This window comes from Schistocerca cancellata, chromosome 8 (genome assembly GCF_023864275.1).
Source record: "Schistocerca cancellata isolate TAMUIC-IGC-003103 chromosome 8, iqSchCanc2.1, whole genome shotgun sequence".
NCBI classification, from domain to species: domain Eukaryota; kingdom Metazoa; phylum Arthropoda; class Insecta; order Orthoptera; family Acrididae; genus Schistocerca; species Schistocerca cancellata.
The window spans coordinates 344,799,009-344,823,903 of record NC_064633.1 but is presented as its reverse complement, the minus strand read 5'-3'; the positions used below and the strand labels follow the sequence as shown (position 1 = coordinate 344,823,903).

The window sequence follows — 24,895 nt, the reverse complement described above, 5'->3', positions numbered from 1 at the left end:
TCCCTTCCGAAGATTGTTCCACTGACACTAAAAAACAAGCCAACCAGTTAATGAGCATCATACATTCGAATAACGCACATATCGCGTGCACTTCTCTCGGTTGCCACAACTGCAGCTGTCGAAACCATCTGTGACTGGAAATACAGGCCAACATTGGAATTCACTTTATCTTTCTTCTTAGCTCGAAATTTGAAAATGAACTTTCGTTCAAATCTAGACTGAAACATTTGCAGGAGGAACAAGGATGCGTAACAGACGAAAACACGTCCGCAATACTTTCGTAAAGACGAAACCAACGTCTTACAGGAAGTAGCACCTGCGACAAGAACCACATCAGACCTTATGACCCCACGATTCCGTTTTGCCGCTGACCTCAACTGAATTAACCATACTGAGGCAGCAAAGAATTTTGTTACAAAGGGAAGGGCAGGGAGTAAGAATTGCAGCGGAAGACCCAAGCATGACTACAGTTCAAATGGAGCAGTTTATCTGGGGGATGAAGATACTTGCGGGGGATATATTAACGTGCAGACAGCTGCAGCACACCTGTCTTTACTGAAGACCACCACCACCACCACCACCACCACCACCACCACCACCACCACCAACAACAACAACAACGCCTGGTATGGCCGCTGATGCGTCAAGTCACGCCGTACTTCTGACTCTACGTGGAAATGAAAACCTGGTCACAGCAAGTGGCTAATATGTCACACTCAAGTACGAAGATGGCAGTAGGAATGATTATAACTGTAGCACAATAGTAAAGCACGTTATTTTCGAAGAACTGACCTAGCTGAGATATAACTAGTTTCTACGTGGGAAACAGCATGGGTTACGAAACACAGATCGTGATAGTTCGAATTTGCCTACATTTGCTATGCATACATTTTTTAGAACTTCCAGACTGAGAACTCCACCGACACCGATACGTGATATATAGCACCGTTTGCGCTTTCGCAGACTTCTTCGCAGCCAGGAGGCAGCACGTAATGCTGCAAGTAAATGTGTTACTGGTCGCAGTGAAGTTTCGACAACTGACGGGTAACATTCTTCATGTTATTTATTAGCGACTTAGCTAATAATATGAGTAGCAATTTTAGACTCCTCGGAACTGATGATTTCCACCTATGAGGAAGCTTTATAGGCAAAACTTAACTAAATTGTAACCTGGTTCAAGGATTAGCGACTATGTACAATAATTGTTTAAGGAACGACAAACGACACTTCACACCTTTTGCCTTTGGGCTTACTGAATCACAAATGAAGCGTGTCAAATAATTTAAAAATGTGGGATATGAAGTAGAAAGATCACAGGCTCACTGAAAGAGAAAACACCTGGCGGGCTTCGCCTCATTGCCAGGAAACTGGGAAATCACTGATTTGTCCACGTCAGAGCTCGTTTAAAAAAACTTGTATGACTTATACTGGAATACTAGTGAAGTGTATGGAATCGGTACAAGATTAGAGAACAAAAATAACGTATTAAAAAACGAGGAGCTTGAAATGTCACAGGCTCATTTCGCTTGCGGGAGAGTGTGATGCACGTCTTGTTTCACGAATCTGTCAATTTAGATACTGCAGTACTGGAGCAAGTCGAATTAAATTAACTAGAGTGAAATGAACCGAGGCGAAATTAATGAAGTTGTGAAAACATTAAACAATAGTGTAAATCGTTCAGTAACGCTTAACTTGCGACTCATTGAAAATGCCGAGACAATTTCAAATCTGACACACACATTCATAAATCACGTCGACAATACGGCATTTCATTCAATTTCGGTGAATTTAACTCAGCTGGTACATTGTGGCAGGGGAAGCCACGTTCCTCTCCAAATTTTTCCGCTCGATGGTGCTAGTCCCGCATAGCCAGCGAGGAATCTGGCAACAGTGTACGGAAGTAATAATAGGAAGCATCAGCGACAGTAATAATTTGAGACGGTTCAGCGACAGTAATAATTTGAGACGGTTCGCGACAAGGCAGGAAATTCGGCCTAGCAGAAAACTGTCTGAACGTATTTTCTAGTTCTAATAACCTCGAGAAGCCCTAATTTATTAAATTCGAAGAACGGGTAATCAGAGCGGAGTCTCGATCCCTTTGTATATTACGCAAGAACCTTTAAGAAGTAGAAGAAAACATAAGGGGTGGTACGAAGGCATTTCATAAATAATCCCACGATTCTTCTGTGAATGGAGCAGACAAACACTAGCGCGTAGGACAGTAACAAGTTACCTAGAATTTCCCGGCAGGGTTCGAACCCAAAACCTTGCCTTTTGCGGACTGATCTATCCAGACACGACCCACGTCCTATCCCCGCAGCTTCACTTCTGTCGCTGTCTGTGTCCTACTTTCCAAACACCATGACACACTCCACGGAGCGAAAAATTCATTCTGGGACCAAGAAGTATCTTCTGCCAGAGTGTAGACGTAGGTGTCTTCTCGATTGTAGCGGGGCGTGCGATATGGTCTTTAAGACGGAGTCGAGTGATGTGATGGGATCACATATAACAGCTGTGCGATATTCGCACCAACTCCCCGTAGAAAACTGCAATACTTACCGCATTATAGGCAGACAGAAGGCAACGAATGTTACGGTCCTTACTCTGACGTCCTCGCTCGTGAGCGCACATTCAAACCACCACAAATCACTGTCGCAACCATCACGCACAAGCAGGAACGGACGGTACGCCCGTCTGCGTCACCTGTTTGGGGACTTTTCACACGCAACGTAAGGCATCTCCTAAACACTGTGTCGGGGCCCATTGCGGCACGCGTGCTGCGATGGCGCCAGGACGCGGGCGTGGCAGCTGCTGGACTTACGGAGTGGCGCGAGGAGGTGGAGAAGCGGCGCAGCGAGCCCATGAGTCGGGACGAGGCGGGCGCCTGGCTGTCGCCGCTAGCACCAACACCGGCAACACCACCAGCCACCGTCATGTCCGCGCAGCGACTGCCGCCGCCGCCGGCTAATGCTGTTTGCGTTAAGCGAGTTACCTCTCCTCCGATCCTCGGCCTACATACTGCGCCCAGCAGGCGCTCCGTCTGTCTTCCCCCACCCACTCCCATTCCGCCGCTCCACACACGAGGGCGCGCTTCACGAGACCGCCTCGCCTGGCTCTCCAGCGCCCCAACCGGATCGTCCGGCAAAGTGGAGAAAAACAGATCGCCATACACGTATCTGCTTTCTTTTTCAATACTACGCACGATATTTGTGTTTCAGCTACTTTTCTGTGTCATAACACGAGTTCTTTGCCAACGAATGAAAAAAAAAGAAAAAACTGCCGGCCGGGGTGGCCGAGCGGTTCTAGGCGCTACAGTCTGGAACCGCGCGACCATTTTTTTTTTTTAACTGGTAGAAGCCGACCTCGAGGGTAGATCAGTTTGGATTCCGTGGAAATGCTGGAACACGCGAGGCAATACTGACACTACGACTCATCTTAGAACGTAGATTGAGGAACGGCAAAGCTACGTTTCTAGCGTTTATCGACTTACAGAAAGCTTTTAACAATGTTGACTGGAATACTGTATCAAATTCTGAAGTTGGCAGGGGTAAAATACAGGGAGCGAAAGGCTATTTACAATTTGTACGGAAACCTGATGGCAGTTATAAAGAGTCGCGGGCAGTGGTTGAGAAGAGAATGAGACAGGGTTGCAGCCTATCTCCGATGTTATTCAATCTGTATATTGATCAAGCAGTAAAGGAAACAAAAGAAAAATTTGGAGTGCGAAAGAAAATCCATGGAGAAGAAATAAGAACTTAGAGGTCTGTGGAAGACATTGTAATTCTGTCAGATACAGCAAAGGACATGAAAGAACAGCTGACTGGAATGGACAGTGTCTTGAAAGGATGTTTCAAGATAAACATCAACAAAGGCAAAACGAGGATAATGGAATGTAGTCTAATTAAATCTGGTGATTCTGAGGGAATTAGTTTAGGAAATGAGACACAAAGTAGTAGATGAGTTTTGGTATTTGGGAAGCAAAATAACTGATGATGGTCGAAGTAGAGAGGATATAAAATGTAGACTGGCTATGGCAAGAAAAGCGTTTCTGGAGAAGAGGAATTTGTTAACATTGAGTACAGATTTAAGTATCAGGAAGTCTTTCCTGAAAGTATTTGTATGGAATGTAGCCATATATGGCAGTGAAACATGAACGATACATAGTTTAGACAAGAGGAGAATAGAAGCGTGCGAAAACTGCTCCTACAGAAGAATGCTGGAGATTAGATGGGTATATCACGTAACTAGTGAGGAGGTACTAAGTAGAATTTATGAGAGGATCGGTTCATTGGACACGTTCTGGGGCATCACGGGATAACCAATTTAGTATTGGACGGAAGCGTGGTGGGTAAAAATCGTTCAGAGAGACCAAGAGATGAAGACATTAAGCAGATTAAGAAGGATGTAAGTTGCAGTAGTTACTCGGAGATGAACAGGCTTGCACAGGGTTGAGTAGCACGGAGAGCCGCATCAAACCAGCCTCTGGACTGAAGACCACAACAACAACGGTCTTCTGACCGGTTTGATCTAACCCGCATCCTGCGCCAACCTTTTAATCTCACAATAGCAACTGAGGCGTTGAGATGAAAAACTTTTTTTTTTTTTGAGTATATGAGTTATTACTGTGTTTGTTCTTTTCACACGATTCCACACCTGGTGGTTCTAAAATGGGAAGCGTTGACGTCTACACCGGTGCTGAAAATTCGTTTCGCGCAGAAAGTGGACTTGTCACAGAGACAGGTCCCTCTATACTGCACGAAAGAATTTGAGGCGTGATGGCTAAACTACAGTGAGATGCAGTAAACAGCTGTGAGATTTCAAAATGGCTTCGGTGATGGAACTGTCAGACGTGTTGGGAGAGAATGTACATGAATTTACAAGCAAGCAACGACGGTCTGAATTGTGGAACAGAATTGTGATAAAACAAAACATGGTCTGAGTTGGATGCATACTAACTGGAAAGGAAATATGATTCCTAAAAAGGAAACAGATAAAGATGCAGGTAAACATAAATACAATGTTCATTGTATCCTCTGTACATAATACACTAACGTAAAAAATGCAGCACCAAAAAAATAATTAACGTAGAGCAACGAAATTTATAGAATACATTCTTGCTCAAATTAAGGCTTATGTTTGACACTAGTAGACTTCTCTTGGCTAGGAATCGTTTTTGCCAGTGCTAGTCTCCATTTTATGTCCTCCTTGCTCCGTCCATCATAGGTTATTTTGATGCCTAGGTAACAGAATTCCTTAACTTCGTCTACCTCGCGATTCTCAATTCTGGTAGGTTTCTCTCTGTTCTCATTTCTACTACGTCTCATTACCTTTGCCTTTTTCCGGATTACTCTCAATCCATATTCTGTACTCATTAGACTATTCATTCCATTCAACGCATCATGTAATTATCCCCCAATTTCACTGAGGATACCAATGTCATCAGTGACTTATCACTGAAGTTCTTTCGCCCAGAATTTTAATCTACTCTTGAACCTCTCTTTTATTTCCGTCATTGCTGTGTAGACTGACCAGTAGGAGCGAAAGACTACATCCCTATCTTACACTCTTTTTTAATCCGAGCATTTCTTTCTTGTACATGGTTCTGCGCAGACGAGGAATACAACACAAATACCTCTATAAATGACTTCTTAATATACAAATTTGCATTAAAAATAAACATATTCCTCTTTTTCAGAAATGTTTCTCGTGCTATAGCCAGTCTCCATTTCATCTCTCTCTGCTTCGGCTAACATCAGTTACCTTAATGCCCAAAAAGCAAAACTCATGTACTACTTTTCGTGTTTCATTTTGTAACCTAATTCCTTTTAGCGTCGGCTGATATGATTCTACTAAATTGCATCACCCTTGCTTTACTATTGTTGATGTTCATCTTATAAACTCTTTTCCAAGGCACTTGCCATTCCATTCAGCTGTTATTCAAAGTTCTTTGCTGGCTCTGACAGAATTACACTGTCACTGGTAAACCTCGAAGTGAAGTGAAATCAACGCCTAACGTTTTTTTACGCATCCCGAAATACACGCTATAGACGGATTAGACATAATGACGCTGGAAAGTCTGACCCTTGATACTGCACATCGCCCCACCATCATGAGCCTTCTTCCACGCAAATGTATCATCATCATCATCATCATCATCATCATCATCATCATCATCATCATCATCCGTTATTGCACAAAGATTTCCAGGATTCTATATGAATTCTGAACTCAGCCCATACACAACCAAGTTGCTCCTGCAGGTGTCCTAATATCCCTATACATCATTTATCAGACCGACGTTGCAGTCTTTTTCATGTGTTTCTTCTGCAACAGAGTTTCGGCGGACCCTCTACCATCCATCTTCCTGGCTACGCATTGTGCCCACCTCAATTTCGTTTTCATCACGGTCGTAATTAACTGCAAACAGTATTGAAAATTTACTTAAAGTTCTAATTATTTGTTTCACTACACATCCAGTCATTCTGTTCAGCTGCGCTAAATACCAATCCATAAATCGCTTCTAGATCGTCATTGTCTATTTGCGATTTTGTTCATGTGTTTATTGTACAATATTTTAAGTGTTTCTAAAACGATTTTCAAGCCTACTTTCAAACTTGCTCATTGAACTCTGTTATTGTGTTATATCTATATTAACTGGGAAAATCAAATCGTCATCAGTAAAACGAGAGTTGTCAAGCTATCTTCTGTTAATAGTATTCCTTTTTCCCCAGACTTCCTCAACAGCCTAAACGAAGCTTTTCACATTCCTGTACCCATAACTGGTTTAGAATTGAAAAAAAAAAAAATGGTTCAAATGGCTCTGAGCACTATGGGACTAAACATCTGAGCTGATCAGTCCCCTAGAACTTAGAACTACTTAAACCTAACCAACCTAACGACATCACACACATCCATGCCCGAGGCAGGATTCGAACCTGCGACCGTAGCGGTCACGCAGTTCCAAACTGAAGCGCCTAGAACCGCACGGCCACACCGGTCGGCCTTTAGAATTGAGGCGGTGCTGTTGTAACGAAAGTAAACGAGCTTTTCTTGCAAGCTATCAGCACTATGCCATTTAAAAGGTCTGTGATGTCCTACGTAAAACTAATATTGTTACACCTCAGTTTGGTACAAAAGTTTCCATTTGCTTTCCACATTTAGCAATATAAGAACAAAATATTTGAAGTAAAATATGCGAGGAGTACGATACATCCACAAGAAAAATACGTCACGTTCCTACGAATGCCTCCACGTAGAACTGCAAGCAACACCCAGGCACGTGTCATGATATTCAAATCCAGAGCGCTTGGTGAACTACTCTCCTTGTTACGTTTCGTGCATCAAGTGACCCTTGTAGGAACGAACACTGCCGTCCATGAAAAGGAAACTATAATCAGTGGTACCAACAGATGACGGGAGGTTAGCGGCTGTGCCTACTTAACTCCGAAGAGTCATAAGGTTCGAATGCCCACACGAGTAGTCTGTCATCTGGCTGTAGGCATGTTTCGCATTCAAATGTGACACTTTTCCGTTTCGAATATTGTCCTGATATGCAAACGCGATGGTTGTCCGGCACGACACCGAATCTAGACCAGTCAGGGAAACACCAGAGTTAGTGTGAAGACGCACCGGATTAGAATATTTTGCAAGTTTCAAGTATAAATAATAATAACAAAAGCGGAAACTTTCATCGTTATCTGAAACTTTCGGAGTTAGCCTCGAAATCTTGGTAAGGATTGGCCGTATTTTTGGAAAATATACGACGCACGGGGCGGACGAACACTGACAGTTCTTTTGAAGTGAAAGTTTGCTGTACCACAAGTCTGTTCACTTACTATGTGTCCACATGTACGATGAATTTTATTTTCTAGGAGCTGTTAAAAATGCGCAAACGTGCAGACTTTTAACGTTGTTAAATGGAGTCAGAGGTGAATCAGGTTCGCTGCAACAGGACCACTGGGAGATAAGGAGAGAGGAGGGCGGCTTTCCCATGGCGCGGGTCATCACCGTTGACCCGGCCTCGCAGGGACATCAGCGTCCCGGCTTTCTCTGCTCTCCAAGGTCGCACCCGCGGCCGGTAATGCCTGCTGTAGCAGGTGGCTGCATCTCCCCACTGGGCCATCTCATCAGCGAAAGCGCATCTATGACGGAAATTACGTGGTATAGGTAAACAGCTCATGCCGAAACTACGAAAATTATCAGCAATGCCCAAACCGTATTTTTAAGAAATTCGTCATTCATGTACAATGGTGTGTTCTGATACCCCAGGTCGACAGGATTAACAGGGGCCGGCCGCTTTAGTCGAGCGGTTCTAGGCGCTTCAGTCCGGAACCGCGCTGCTGCCTCGGGCATGGATGTGTGTGATGTCCTTAGGTTCGTTAGGTTTTAGGTCTTCTAAGTCTAGGAGACTGATGACATCGGATGTCAAATCCCATAGTGCTTAGAGGCATTTGAACCATTTGATTAACAGGGTTCGCTTACTAGCAAAATACAGCTTCATACATGTATAGTTGTGTTTGCCCAAATAGTCTCACTACAGTTGTTATACACTGGACATGTAACTATTCAGTCATTAGATTACATTTAGTTTTCTGTAGCTGCCAAGCCATTTCAGCTAGAAACCTTTAAGTCATGTATGTTATTATTATTATTATTCGCTGAGTAGCAGGCATTGCCCGGTTATGTGTGTATTTCAATTTTCTATCAACCCATCTCTTCATTTACTCCTTCCCCACACTCTGTCCACCTCTTATTTCACTTTCTGCCCATTTCCCCCTTCCCCTCTCTGCTGTCCGTTTCCTCCTCCCCTGTATGTGTCTATCTCCCCCCCCCCCCCAAACTGTCCATCTCCTCTCTCCCTATTTCCATCCATCTTCTCCTGCCTCCAGTTTCTCACCCCAACCATAACAGAAAGTTGCTAGATCTTACCTCCACAGTATTTCTTTCCAGATAGTAAGTAGTTTGTCTGTACTAAGTCCGGCTGAAATCGATCCGGGGGTTTACGGGCAGCTTTTTTGTGTACGCACATGTCAAATATACGAGGGCTATTCGGAAAGTAAGGTCCGATGGGTTGCGAAATGGAAACGACAGGGGAAATCCGATGAAGCTTTGCCCGTAGATAGCGCAATGTTCCTCATTTCATCTCTGAGCACTCAGTGACCACGTGAAGACTCAAACAACAATGTCTCCTATCAAGCGTGTATGCCCGCTGCGAGGTTCCGCCTGATTTCACGCAACCTCACATAACGTACCTGTCATGCATTTTCTCTTTCATGGCAATCCACAGCAGACACAATGACGACGTCACTGTAACATTTTCGATGGGAAGTTGATCACCCAGAATACAGGCTGGACTAGCCCCCCTCCCCCTCTTACGTTCACCTCTACTCACTTGAACCGCTGGCTGTTAGACAACTGTTCGGGACAGACAACGAACAGCAAAAAAAATGGTTCAAATGGTTCTGAGCACTATGGGACTCAACTTCTGAGGTCATTAGTCCCCTAGAACTTAGAACTAGTTAAACCTAACTAACCTAAGTACGTCACAAACACCCATGCCCGAGGCAGGATTCGAACCTGCAACCGTATCCGTCTTGCGGTTCCAGACTGCAGCGCCTTTAACCGCACGGCCACTTCGGCCGGCCAACGAACAGCAGACCAGCCTAGATAAGTAGCGATAAGCGCAGGCGGCTGCCTTCTATGACGAAGGTGTTGAGCAGTTGGTACAAAGCTATAACAAATGTCTGTATCGGAGCGGCGAGTATGTAGAGAAGCAGCTGGAAGACGTAGCAAACTTTTGAAAATAAAACACTTTTTTTTTCACTATGGTTTCCATTTCAAGACCGATCGGATCTTGTTTACCGCCTGCACGCGAATGATGTCCGGTATAGAACGATAGTGTTCCACTTCACGATAGGAAAACCTGTTCAAATGACGGAAAACCGGTTTTCCGAATCAGAGTTCACTGTGTATTAATGAACAGTTCACTCTGCACAATTCGTAGTATGATGACCCTTTTTCTGTGTTTTCGCCTCTTAGTTTTTGAACTCTTGTACATGTTTATACTGTAGGCGTAACCACATATTAACCACGAATAAGAAAACTGCGGCGAAGAAGAAACGCGCCGCCTGCTGCGGTCACCCGTACAGATATTTTACTCGGTCTGGAGAAGCATCGACCCGAACCATCGGACAGCGCGGAAAAAAACTCGCGCCGAGATTGGACGAGAACCGTTAGAAGAGGAGGAGGAGAAGGTGAAGAAAGAGGCCGGGAGCGGCATTAGGCGGCTGCGGCTGCGGCCGCGGTCGCCGCCGTGCGTGTCGGCGGTGCGCCGGGCCGACATTCCGGGAGGCGGCGCGCAGCGGGCGTCCTTGAACCCGGGACGCGCCGCCTGCTCGCTACCTGCCGACACCCCCTCCGTCACATTCGCAGCTCCACCGTCACTGTTGCGACGCAAGCTTTTTTGACACACGTGCCTCCGACGTAGGCTCTTTTCACAGCCACAGAATAGCCACTTCTAGTATCCAATTACTACTATTTATCAATGAGTCACGACTGAAACCGGTAAAGGTATGGCAATTTTTAGGTGTACCAGGGAGAATCAGAAGGTCTTCCCCCTATCTTTCATTAGCCGAAATAGGGTACATAAAAGGTATTTACAAATCTACGGACTATACTAGGTATTTTACACTACATAGAGGCGACAAAAGTCACAGGATAGTGATATGCACATATACGGATGGCGCTAGTATCGCGTATGCAAGGTATAAAAGGGCAGAGTTTTGGCGGGGATGTCATTTGTATCAGGTGGTTCATGTGAAAAGGTTTCCGATGTGGTTATGGCCGCAAGACGGGAATTACAAATTGTTTAAATGGCTCTGAGCACTATTTACTTATTTATTGCCAAATTGTAGACATGTTACCTGATGTTTAAAACAGGTTTTCTTTTCTTTTATCTACAACATTTACAAAGAATGATACTTTTCAAAATAACAATAATTTAAGGTTGACATATAAATAAAATTGTTATTTTTTAAGAAGAATATAAAAAATGATAGGATAGAGGAGAGATTTGTTAGTCCCATCACCGAATGTGACTGACGGTGAATACCTCGGAATGGTTTCTTCGAGCCGTTGACCGCCACTCTCACTCTCTCTCTCTCTCTCTCTCTCTCTCTCTCTCACTCTCTCACTCTCACACACACACACACACACACACACACACACACACAAATGGTTATTAGCAGAGAAGTAATGTTTCTTATTCTACTTATTACTAATCCTATGTATTAACTACTTTAGGTGCCCATCCATGTACAGCATTTGGTGATTTCTTGGCTATATTGCCAGCACCTTATGCTTATTTACTGTCACATCTCAGCTTCCTCCTTCAGGTCACTATTTTCGCTGTGACTGTGGGTATCGCTGTCCACCCTCTGGAGATTGTTGTTACGCTGCACTATGGGATTTAACATCTGAGGTCATCAGTCCCCTAGAACTTAGAACTACTTAAACCTAACTAACCTAAGGACATCACACCCATCCATGCCCGAGGCAGGATTCGAACCTGCGACCGTAGCGGTCGCGCGGTTCCAGACTGAAGCGCCTAGAACCGCTCGGCCACACCGGCCGGCCTGGTGTCTTCCTCAGCTGGGATACACACATGAGGGAGGAGCCGTTATAGTCATGGTTCTGCTGTTAAAATCTCTGTCATCGACGTCGCTCCGTAAAAAATGCACAGTTTCTTATTTACGTTTTGAGATATCGAAGCAATGAGTATTAACCATACTGTGAAATATTTTCTTTCGATGAATGCTTGACTGGAATACTCTCTTTCAAATTCTAAAGGTGGCAGGGGTAAAATACAGGCAGCGAAAGGCTATTTACAATTTGTACAGAAACCAGATGGCAGTTATAAGAGTCGAGGGGCATGAAAGGGAACCAGTGGTTGGGAAGGGAGTGAGACAGGGTTATAGCCTCTCCCCGATGTTATTCAATCTGTATATTGAGCAAGCAGTAAAGGAAACAAAAGAAAAATTCGGAGTAGGTATTAAAATCCATGGAGAAGAAGTAAAAACTTTGAGGTTCGCCGATGACATTGTACTTCTGTCAGAGACAGCAAAGGACTTGGAAGAGCAGTTGAACGGAATGGACAGTGTCTTGAAAGGATGTTTTAAGATGAACATCAACAAAAGCAAAACGAGGATAATAGAATGTAGGCAAATTAACTCGGGTGATGCTGATGGAATTAGATAAGGAAATGAGACACTTAAAGTAGTAAAGGAGTTCTGCTATTTGGGGAGCAAAATAACTGATGACGGTCGAAGTAGAGAGGATATAAAATGTAGACTGGCAATGGCAAGGAAAGCGTTTCTGGAGAGGAGGAATTTGTTAACATCAAGTATAGATTTAAGTGTCAGGAAGTCGTTTCTGAAAGTATTTGCATGGAGTGTAGCCATTTATGGAAGTGAAACGTGGACGATAAATACTTTAGACAAGAAGAGAATACAAGATTTCGTAATATGGTGCTACAGAAGAATGCTGAAGATTAGATGGGTAGATCATGTAACTAATGAGGAGGTATTTAATAGAATTGGAGAGAAGAGGAGTTTGTGGAACAACTTGATAAGAAGAAGGGACCGGCTGGTAGGACATGTTCTGTGGCATCAAGGGATCACCAATTTAGCATTGGAGGGCAGCGTGGAGGGTAAAAATCGTAGAGGGAGACGAAGAGATGAATACACTAAGCAGATTCAGAAGGATGTAGGTTGCAGTAGGTACTGGGAGATGAAGAAACTTGCACAGAATAGAGTAGCATGGAGAGCTGCATCAAACCAGTCTCAGGACTGAAGACGACAGCAACAAAAACGGGTGTTCCGTTAGGCGAGATAATAAAAGCATTGGCAGTTGTGTGTAAACAATGCCACGTCTATTGACTTGTTGCTTTGAGCCCGGTGTGCGAGCGCATTACTGCTCGGGTGGTCCGGCGGGCCGGCCACGGAGCGGACGTGTGCCAACGGCGCGGCCACCAGGGCCAAGGTGAACGCCCCGCGGGCATTGTGTGCCGGGGGAGGGCGCAGTCATATGGAATCTGCAAGTCAGCACGCGGCTGCCAATGCCGCAGGCTCGCAACCAACTCAGAAACTCCGCGCTTAAAGGCCCTAGTGCGCCGCGGATACCTGTCTCCTACACTTTAAGCACAGAAACAAAACCAGTCTAGTAAGCGTTCTATCAAATTCATGTTCCCTACCTTTCGCAGGATGTACACTCTACCCAGAGAGAAGGGAGCGACAGCGTCCACCTCGGACAGGGCCGGCCAGAAATTCTGCACGCGTGCGGTGCTCCTGCACATGTGCAACTTCCGGGTCACAGCGTGCAGGCCGCAGCCGTCAGCGTTCATGTAGTGCATGTTTCTACCCACAGATGTCGCTTTATCCACTTGCTGGGATACTCTGTACCGGCGGATTCTAGTGCTCTTTCCACAGCTTGCAAGCCAACCATGGGAAGGTATTTCGCGTATTAAACATTTAAAATACTGTCACAGTCCAATCATTGAGACGTCTACTTTTATATTAACAGTTTAACCCTGTAAGACAAGTAATACAGTTAACAACTGTGGGTTTTTATTAAGGCAGCTTGACTGACGGCACGTAAATACGAGTAATGTTTTTGATCTAGTATTTAAGAAAGAGAGCACTTAGCGACTTCCAACGAACCTTATTCATGATTTCAAATAACATTAAACTAATGCAAGGTTTCCTATAACTAATTCTCGGTGCCCTCAGTTACACCTACATAATTTCTGTCTCACTGACCTCTGAACAGAATGATAACCGCAGACCTCTCGACGATCACCTGTTATTTCAATACCATTATTCCTACATATTTCATCAACTCCGTCTGAAATCTGCATAATAACCGACAATTAGATGAATGTCACGTTTTATCGACTTCAGCTGAGCGTAGCCCTTCACACATTAAAAAAAACCCTAAATGTAAGTATACATTGAAACAATCGGTTTAATGACCAACTTTCCTGATAATAACGTAACATGGAGCAGAATGAGGCACTAATGCACAGTAAGGAAACAATACTTTTTAATTATGAAAGGAATAAATCCAAACACGTTTATCACTGGTCATGAGAAATTATAATCGAGTTGATGTGTCTCATCCATTTTCTTAAGGACATTTAATTTTGCTTGCCATTCTTCACTCTTGAGTACAATACACTCGTCTTTGTGATATATATTGTAGTGTCTTTCAATTGAAAACTTACGCTGGCCGCCTATTATTCAGCGGCATAGCAAACACTGAGTTTTCACCAACGGCTACAAAAAAGAATTGCAGTTCCCAGTCATTTTTAAACGACTGAGAACGTAGATCTCCCGTCCTTTGCTTTTTCACAGTACCTGCCATTTCTCAGTACTTCTCTGTTAATATTACGGTTACCAGGAGTAAACGAGACTGGGTATGTTGCGCTCTTGCTTGTACCACATAAACAGGGAAGTGGAGCCGCCGCCGTTCATTTAGGACACATGTCTCATAACAGATGTCTCTGTCGCACACGTGCGCACATGTGCAGCACTTCCGCACGTCTGCACACTGTGCAGCGTTTGGCCGGCCCTGACCTAGGAGCTGATACGAGAACGTTAGCGAGACAAGAGGAGTCCACGATGGCCAGACTGGCATGGTAAATGGTGGTTGAAGATGGGAAAAGAGAATTGCAGACAAGAGCACTAAAAAAACAGGTACTGGCTTTCCATGGAAATACGTCCACAAAGCAACAGTGCTAGGTAAAAATAAGACATAGTATACTATCTGTTTTTAATAATAAGAGAGTGAACCGTAACTTCGGTATTTAAAGCTGGAACTTCTTATACCTGATGATTAGCTAAACTGAGAAATTCTATAGGTTGTATTAGTTTCAGGAATCTTTCATCACCATGAAAGATTAATTCAATACGACAGTGACTAAGATCTTTCTCGTAATTACAAGATTGTGCTGTGCACTGCCACGACAATTTTAGAAACACTTTCACCAAGGCTACCAAAACGTTGTGTCTTAACCAAAGTAATTCTCATTAATAATCATATTAATGAGTCTCTTAGTTCTACTCTACTCTTGTTTAGAAAATATTTTCAATTGTTCTTTGAGGTATGTTTCGGCACAGATGTGCTCTCTTCTATTGACCTCTTATTTCTTTCAGTATTACAAGAACATTGTATTTAAGCATGAACTAGTAGGAGAGCAACATTTTTGTTTGTGCCTACCTGAATACAAATCTTTAAGATCTTCTTTCGTAAGTTGTATGAGCTGCCACTTTGTCATTTGCAAGGCGGCGTTTAACAATTTTTCTTCCTTCTCAACCCAAACAAACCTTCCGACCAGCGTCTTCCTGATTCAATTTCGCGATGTGATTACATTTTGTCCCTTATATGTTTTGCGTATGTTCTCTGTGCAAGTCACCTCCAGTTTTCTTTCTATTAAACACTACATTGTTTTAACATTGCGCTCACGAGAACTATACAATAACATCAACGCCACTGCCAAACAGCGGTGTTCTAATTTTTTTCGTAATGCTGTGTTCATACAAATCATTTAACGTGTAACTATTTTCCATAGTGCCGTATGGTCCTTCAGTACTCACCCGCCTCATTTAGCACTGTTGACCTTTCCATTTACAGCTGCTAGTAACACTACAGAGATGATTTTGACATCGCGTCTCTACTTTCACTAAAATAATCAATGGTCCCTTCACCTACTTTTAATTTTACCGTAGCACATTTACATCACTTTGTGGTTCCTCTGAGAGAGAGGACCGGAGCCCGTAAAACCTGGCTTACCAGACGGAAAGTTCACCGGCGAGTGTGCTATTCTGCTTCATGCGAAACCGCTGCTTGCCTTGTACCAGATTGGAAATTGGTCCTCGTCCAGCTGTCTGTTTCATCGAATTCTCCCTAGCTATAAATGGTGTTGTCATCTCGGGGCCTCTTTACAAATCCGAACAACTTGTGCAGGTTAATGTGACGCTGAATGCTATCCGCCACGATCTGAAAATCCGAGCCACTGGATTAGCGCGACTTTGCGTTTTTAATTTTATTCACAGTGCCTCCTCCATCCATTCTGTCGTGTGAATCTTACATACTTTTCCTCCATCACTTTCGTCACTGAACGCTTCCAGAATCACTTCCTACAGTTGTTAACCGACTAACAACTTTTTCAGCAAAGGTCCCTCCGATTGCGGTAAATCTACAGTCTAAAACAGCGCCAGTCAGGAAGCTTTTCCTGTGGAACATATACGCTGACGCGCGTCAATTTATTGGGAAATAGTTTCAGGAACCAGTTATGGGTGCGAAACTGAAATCAATAATTTTTCGCGGGTTATTCTGAGTCGACTTAAAGTACCGTCGCCACAGCATCGAGATTCTTAAAAAATTTTTTGGAATGAAAGTTAAGGTGTCAGAATAGTTTATAGCATAGGTTAGGTCTATCTTCATGTTGAAACTGAAGTTTCATTGTGCGTGACAAATCCAACGAATATGATTTAGTTTCCAAGTACCGCGACATTTATCGACCAGTTCAACTAGTTATTCAGACGAGTCACAGATCGAAGGATGCATACGTCTCTCAAACTGCACTGTCAATTCGAGAATATACAGGGTTTTTCAAAATGAATATACTGATTCTAAGGCTTTGTAGTATTTATTACATTCAACTTATAAATAACACATCAAATGAAAGAGCAACTCAAACAGATTTGTTTGTATACCCGTGCGCAAAAGGAAAAGTATGGAACGACCAAGAATAAATAAAAACATCTTGAACGAGTGAGAGTCTATCACGCCTAGTCCCAAGAAATCAGTTCGTCCTCGTCGTTCGCAGTTGTTACAAGCTCTAAAGCCTACATACTACGGCTTACTTGCCAATTACGCAAACGAAATTTTGCTGCATGCGATGAAGATTTTCTGGATCGTGTTGTCTTCAGTGGTGAATAGACATTTCACCTAAATGGAAATGTGAACATACGTAATTTGTGTATCTAGGGGTAAGCAAATCCCCACGAGATGGTACAGTTTTAAGGAGACTCCTCTCGACTTTTTGGGTGAAGCAACTGTAACGGGTGATTCTCGGCAGCAAAATGGTGCTCCATCTCACTGGCATAACTGAGCACGCGACTGGTTAAACGACGTTGTAGCCGACCGCTGGATGTCAGAGCTCGTTTTATATGATCTTCATGTTCACACACGATCTGGCCCCATGCGATTTTTGCCTCTGGGGTTCATAAAGGGTGATATGTATATGCCTCCGCTACCAGGTGATCTATCCGACTTCAGAAACAATTACTACAGATATAGTGATCAAGGTTTTGGAAAAACTCGCCTATCGACTCTGTGTGTGACGATGATGCTCACACTGAACACTTTTAAGAAAAACTGTTATAGTTGCTCTTTCATTTGATGTACTATTTATAATTTTAATTTAAATGTAATAAATGCTACAAAGCCTTAAAACGCGTATATTCATTTTGAAACACCCTGTATTATCTGGCGAAAATTCGTTTCTAATATTATAACAATTACATTGTTAAATTTCACTATATGGCCACCGCTATCTTTCGAGCAGCCTGCGTCATTTCGTCTTTATTTGACGTCACGATTTGACAACTGCTTCCACTCGTTGCTAAGACACACATTGTCTGCCCAATGGTACTTACAACCAGCTTCTGACACTCCCCTTGCGCTACCTTCACATTTTATGGCAAGCGCGATCTGTCTGTTCAATAGTTTCCAGACATTTAATCATGAATGTTTGTCGCTATGTAACCCTTGTGTAATTAAAATACTTCCATTACACGGCTCGTGATGACGGGTACGGACAGCTTTTTAACATGGCTTCTCAGTAAGATAATGGAGGTTAGTGTGGGAATAAAAACTATAGAGGGAGACCACAACTAGCAGGTTCAAATGGATATAATTTCCAACAGTCATACTGAGATGTTGAGGTGTGCATAGGATAGACTAGTGTGAACAGCTGCATCAAACCACAGTCTTCGGACAGAAAACAACAAAAACAACTCGTGATGTGACCGTTACAATACAATTAGAGACATAACGGCTTTACTTGTATGGCGTGTACCATCCGCGAAAGTTTCCGCCAAAAGAAGTCAACATCTCTCGGCATAGCGCAATCACCTAATGTTCCCATCCCATGGCACTTTGGGCATAAATGCACTGTCCCGACCTGATATTTACCACACATTCCACTATTTGACCGGTAAGTTTCTCTACGAATATTGAGATTTATCGCTGTGTCGTTCTTTTTACGTCGTACCGCATGCCATTAAAAAGTCAATCGTTCGACATGACAACTCTAGATAAAGTCAAACGTTTCCAGCACGTATCTTCCAAGATGATATGGAGACTGGTTGGTGGAACTGAAGCTGTGAGAGCCGATCGTGAATTGTACATGGATAGTCAGAGACTGCCCGCCAAAAGGCAAAGTTCCGAGTACGACTTACGGTCTGGTATTCAGATACCCCCACCAGATGTATTACTTTAAAAGGGGTTGTACGACTTGTCGCCATCAATGCAGCAAAACTCTGTAATCATTCAACGTACGCTGTCTTACCTATCTGATAGAACTCCAATCTCTGGAGGAATGTTCTACAATTAGCTGTACTTGCGTCTTATACCAGATTTCTTTTTCTTGTGCAATGCACTTTCCGAAAACCCTTCCAATAAAACCAAATCTTCTACTCGCCTTCTCTACTACATAATCTGTAGTTTCGTCCCTTTTATATAGCTTCTTGGTACCACCCACAATACAAAAAGCGGAGCATCTAGGAGGAGAGGAGAAAACGAAACTTCAAGGGCTGAGAGGGTATGTGATGTCATTTCAGTCGTCATAAAATGAGTCAAACACATGAAGAACTTGGGAGTATGAGAGCCCACCTCTCCGTATGACGTTGCATCCTCTGTGACCTGAATGCATGCAATGATTTGGTTGGCTTCAAAAATGGCTCTGAGCACTATGGGACTTAACATCTGTGGTCATCAGTCCCCTAGAATTTAGAACTACTTAAACCTAACTAACTTAAGGACTGCCCGAGGCAGGATTCGAACCTGCGACCGTAGCAGTCACGCGGTTCCGGACTGAGCGCCTAGAACATCTAGACCACCGCGGACGGCATTTGGTTGGGAAACGTGTTATAAAGCCGTTATAACATCTCCTGAGACAAGTTGGCCCACACTGTTTTAATTCGTCCTTGATATACTGGATACCGGCAGTGGGTCGGAGTTGACGTCGGAGCTGGTCGCACGCATGTTCTATTGGTGAGAGACCTGGGGATCTTACTAGCCACCGGTGTCAACGAACATTATGCTGCTGGAAGACGACACCAAGACACTGTCGCCTGAGAGGTAATAGATGTCCGTGACGTGCCGTTATGCCGCCAGGCTCACTAGCAGCCGTGACCTGATGTCGTACCCGCTAGTCCCCCCCCCCCCACACACACACACACATCATGTCGTCAGAATAACAATGATTTATGGATGAGGGCGCTAAACAGCAAGGTCCTCAGCGTCTTGACGACATGAGTCAACACCGATAAGCCTCTCCAAAACATCCAAACGCAGCCGCTGGTGCAAACAGTAGCCTAAGGAATGCACGCTAATTCGTGGACTGGCTGTTGCCAGTGTCCGACCAACGGTGTGGATGACACAGATGTTCCAGGGAGTTCGTTATTTGTTCTCAGATGGCACACGCAGACGTGAAGGGGTACGACGCCCGTGGTACACAATACAGCAATCCTCCCTTACAGTGCTGAAACGTCGTCGACCGGAACCTTGGCGAGTATGCCTATTCTCACGTCCCCTTGCTGTCCAACATCGATCCTGTGTCACACCCGATGCCCCTCAAATCTAGATATTACACAATTCGACCAGTCGGACAAATGGAGACCGACAATGAGACTCCTTTCACTGTCGCCCGCTGATAATGTTATCTCTAACGAGTACGATGTATCTCCGCGTCCTTCACAATGATTAGTCCCTATCTCACACTGTCCACGCTCTTTATAATCTATGTCCTACCAGGGTTCGTAACAATACTATACCCAAACAACACTAATGCGCTCTGGTGGCCGTTATACCCGTCACAGAGAAACGACAATCATTTACATAACCGACGGTGATGTTTACGAAGTCATACTGATATACGACTATGTCTTCTGGACGCTTCACTTTTTTGTCAGTGTGTTTGCTGGATGTGAAGAGCTTCCAGAAATCCAGCACTGATTTTTAATGTGTTACTACTGGATCTTCTCTCTTTGCAATTATTCAGGTTGAGCGCATGGAAAAATGTTCGCCATTTGCTTACGATCACTACTCTAAATTCTCTTTCTCGCTACCTTGCATAGTTCATGAACTATTTACGGTTTTCGCTTTATACGTGTAACACTGTGTCACCACAGTCTTAAAGATTACGTATAACTTTCTAATAGATGAACCGCTACTGCTTAATACCTTTGTCTATGAGGCTCGATGTGAACCCATAATTCTACCCACTGATGATGTATGTTTTGATCAATGTAAAGCTAGAGCAAAACACGAATAGTGCACTTTGGAACAGCGCGACGTGCAACGTGCTCATAGCGTCAATCTTATTTTATTTCCAAAGGAAAGAACAATACAGTCGTTATCCTCATTTGTTCGATTGCCAAACTTAATTGTCCGCCAAGACCGTCGGCGTGGCCATCGACCGTAACATGTACACAGGGTGTCCCAGGAGCAATGATCAGTCTTCAGGAATGTGACTGGGGCGAACATTCGAAGCAAAAAGGACTAGTAAACATAGGCTCTAAAATGCGTACCTTAAGAGCTTCAGTGGAAGAGATGGGGTTTCGTATTATTGAGTATGAACAACTGCTGATAGCTCTTTAGGTATGCATTTTAGGACCCATGTTTGCCAGACTTTTTTGCGTCAAATGGTGGTTCCTGTCGTACTCCTGAATGCCGACCATTCTTCCTGGGACCCCCTGTATAAATATTCATTTTACAAATTCTAATGCCTGTTTCCTTCTGCAATATATTTACTTACGTTCCATGTGCGTTTCCCCTTTTGTACTAAAGGCACCTTCAGTGGATTTGTTACGGCGGAAAGAAAAGCGCCGGCACGACGGTCGGCAGCGTTAGAGCAGAGAGGGTTCTGAAGAGGACGTCCTCCAATTGCACGCGGCCCGACACCTCTAGTACGACAACGCGACGGCAGCGTTCTCTACATGAAGAGAAGATAAGCGCTGCACCTGACTGGCCGCGGCCCAGTTCTACAGAAGCATAAAGACCAGCGACCTGGACAGGAGCATCCACTGTATTACTTCACTTGTACTGGAATAGTTATACTGAAAGACACTGATTATACTGCATGTCGCCCTTTGCTTGTGACACATCATTGATAAGTGTTCTCATTTAATAAACTCATTAATACGAGTTGCTTGAATTGTTGTCTAATGAGCCAAGAAAGCAGGTTTCCTAGGCTCCCCATATTTGATGAGTAGGCAGGATACAACAGGGTTTGTTAGTAACTCGTGTCTCTTGCCAAAACGTGGTCCGATCATATACCCTGCGCACAAAAAAGCCTGATCACTTTTTCGAAACCGTATAATTATCTCCCACTGCGATGTATAAATTTGAAATGTGCCTCATAGGTGCAAAAGCATGGCGCCCTCCGACGTCACCCTCGGGCTCTGCGACGTTTCAAGCAGCAAGGTCTCGACACACACGCGAAAAAAAAGGCCAGTGCTCAAAAGTTCAGTGCGGTTTAAGGCGGGCTAAGAAAGTTACATTGCCACCACATTACACCTCAATTCTCCCCAATGCCATCGTGGACGTGTTACATCATGGGAAGGTCGTCACGCCCCTCTTACCCACATTTTACTCCCTTTGACGCCTCTGCGATGGAAGTCAGAACCGTGACACCTAGCGTTGAAATCGCGCTGTTTTCTTATTGGTGGTCGAGGGAAACATTTCAGACACACCGCCGCTCAGAATCGACACGAAAACGCCTCAGGTCGCGATATAAAGGGCGTCAGTGAAACTAGAGTATCCTTGGGTTGGTGATTCCCAAACATTTAGCGATCGAAACGACAGTTCTCAGTGCAACGAGAAACAGGACGATGTTCTCGACAACCTTTGACATTGCTAGCAACCTCCCGGACGCTTCACCCCTCGTTTAGGGACATCGTGGGGCTGCAGCCCCACTTTAAGTGATCTGAACGCTATGGAGCGTAGTTCGAACGCAATTTTTGCTCTGGTACACACAGGGTGGTACCAATATGGACCTTTCGAAACTATTTGATGAAATCTGAACGTGATCCGAAGCAGCAAAGAGTATTTATACTTTTTCATCCCTCTTGTTTCGCGCCCTCCTCCCACGGAGGGGTAGCAATATTGGCAAGGCATCCCCTTCGACAACCGGTAAGTGAGACTGCCTGCCTTCGGGCACTAGAGAAGCCGCGAGGCACCATTCAGCTAAACGGTTGTCGAAGTCTATGACAGACTTTTTTAAAATGCTCAATAAAGATGAGCGAGTGGCGCCGAAGGTGTTGCCGAAGCGGCGGGTCCTAGGCGGAGCCATTGGTGTTTTATTCACACTCATGTCTACACAGTATCATCCTACAACAGAATGTTGTCTGCCCACATGTTGCCAAAGTTGTTTCGAGCACGCTGCAGAAGTTTCCCAAGGCGGCCCTTACACATTCCCCATACAGTCCCTATCTCTCCCCATGCGATTTCCATATTTTTGGAGCCCTGAAGAAAGGCTTTGTGGCTGTCGATTTGCTTCTGATGTAGAGGTCAGCGCCAGGGCACAATCATGGTTCCGTAGGCAACTGCACACATTTCTCCGTGAAGACATTGACCGTCTTGTGTCTCAGTGCGATGAATGTATTAACAATTATGGCGATTACTTTTGAAATAATAAACAGTTACTTACTTTTATCCATCTTTCACGTTTTCAGCTGGCTGCCCGTTATACACTAAAGAGCCAAAGAAACTGATACACTTGCTTAATACCGTGTAGGACACCCGTGAGCACGAAGAAGTACCGAAACACGACGTGGCATTGGCTCGACTAATGTCTGAAGTAGTGCTGGAAGAAACTGACACCATGAATCCTGCAGGGTTGTCCATAAATCCGTAAGAGTACGAGGGGGTGGAGATCTCTTCTGAACAGCACATTGCAAGGCATCCCAGACATGCTCCATAATGTTAATGTCTGGGGCGTTTGGTGGCCAACGGAAGTGTTCAAACTCAGAAGTGTTTTCCTGGAGCCACTGTTACCAATTCTCGACGTGTGGGGTGTCGCATTGTCCTGCTGGAATTGCCCAAGTTCATTGGAATGGCAAATGCAGACGTATCGATGCATGTGAACAGACAGGCTGCTTACGTACGTGTCATCTGTCAGAATCTTATCCAGACGCATCAGGGGGTCCCATATCACTTCAACTGCACACGCCCCACACCATTCTAGAGCCTCCATCATCTTGAGCAGTCCCCAGCTGACATGCAGGTTCCATGGATTCATGAAGTTGTCTCCATACCCGTACACGTCGTTCTCTCGATAAAATTTGAAACGAGGCTCGTCCGACCAGGCAACTGTTTCCAGTCAACAGCCAAATGTCGGTCTTGACGGGCCCATGCGAGACGTAAAGTTTTTTGTAGTGGAGTCATCAAGGGTACACGAGTGAGTCTTCGGCCCCGAAAGCCCATATTGATGATGTTTCGTTGAATGGTTCTCACGCTTACACTTGCTGATGACCCAGCACTGGAATCTTCAGCAATTTGCGGAAAGGTTACACTTCTGTCACGTTGAACGATCCTCTTCAGTCGTCGTCGGTCCAGTTCTTGTAGGATCTTTTTCGGGCCGCAGCGATGTCGGAGTTTTGATGTTTCAGCGGATTCCTGATATTCACGGTACACTCGTCAAATGGTCGTGTGGGAAAATCCCCACTTCATCGCTACCTCGGACATGCTGTGCCCCATCGCTCGTGTGGCGACTAAAACACCTCTTTCAGATTCACCTAACTCTTGAAAACCTGCCATTGTAACCGCTCTAACAACTGCGCCGGACACTTGTTGCTTTGTAGACGTGTTGCCGAACACAGCGCCGTATTCTGCCTGTTTACATATCTCTGCATTTGAATATGCATGCCTATACCAGTTTCTTTGGAGCTTCAGTGTAATACACTTCGTCCGACGCATTGCCGTAAAATTCACTACACAATACTCGGCTACCAATCGACAGTTTCCTCCGACCAACTGTTCGCAACCCCTCCGAATCAGTAGACTCTGCTTTATAATGACTCCTGCGCTGGCGCTCAGAACGTTGTTGAGCCCAGAAGCGCACTCAACCACAATGTGTACCACGTCACCGAACACTGTATATCCGCTCTCGCATAGATCGAGATGCAGCCACAGTGACCTCACACTGTCCCCCTCCCAAAGCTGTCAACAAATTGATTTCTGGACGCTACCTCCCTCCCCCTTCCCCTCGCCCGTAACACAAACTATTAAAACCTTTCGTCCTCTGCTGACAGACTTACGCGTAACAGAGTTATTTGTGCGGAGAGGATGGTGCAGAGAGCAGAGGAGACGGTGCAGAGTGCAGAGAGGGTGAGTGTGTGAGTGTGGAGAGCAGAGACGTGGGCGACGCAACACGTGCAGTGTGAGCAGTACAGTGAGCGGTGTTACCGTGGCAGTGCGCCGGCAGCAGCAACAGCAGCAGCGGAAGGCAGCCATGGCGCGCCGCCACTGAGCCAGCCAGCCGGCCGACAGCCGCGCCGGACGCAGCAACGCGCCACCAAGGACGTGGGCTCTCACAGCTCGCTAGCCACGC

At 44.7% G+C, this 24,895-nt stretch overlaps 1 protein-coding gene across 11 annotated transcripts in view; it reads right to left on the bottom strand.

The window, feature by feature from the left end:
* The window catches only part of LOC126094569 (protein kinase C and casein kinase substrate in neurons protein 1-like), a 550,603-nt gene that overhangs the window by 107,245 nt on the left and 418,463 nt on the right, over nt 1–24,895 (bottom strand). For 2 of the 11 annotated variants that reach the window (XM_049909026.1, XM_049909034.1), the window contains exon 1: nt 2,822–2,936. The exons of 8 other annotated variants lie outside the window; for them this stretch is intronic. In XM_049909026.1, the coding sequence (XP_049764983.1) occupies nt 2,822–2,935 (114 nt within the window). In that variant the 5' untranslated portion in view covers nt 2,936. Of the gene's footprint in view, nt 1–2,559; nt 2,647–2,821; nt 2,937–24,895 lie in introns of those variants that run through there. One more of the 11 variants, XM_049909031.1, reaches the window with a different exon arrangement.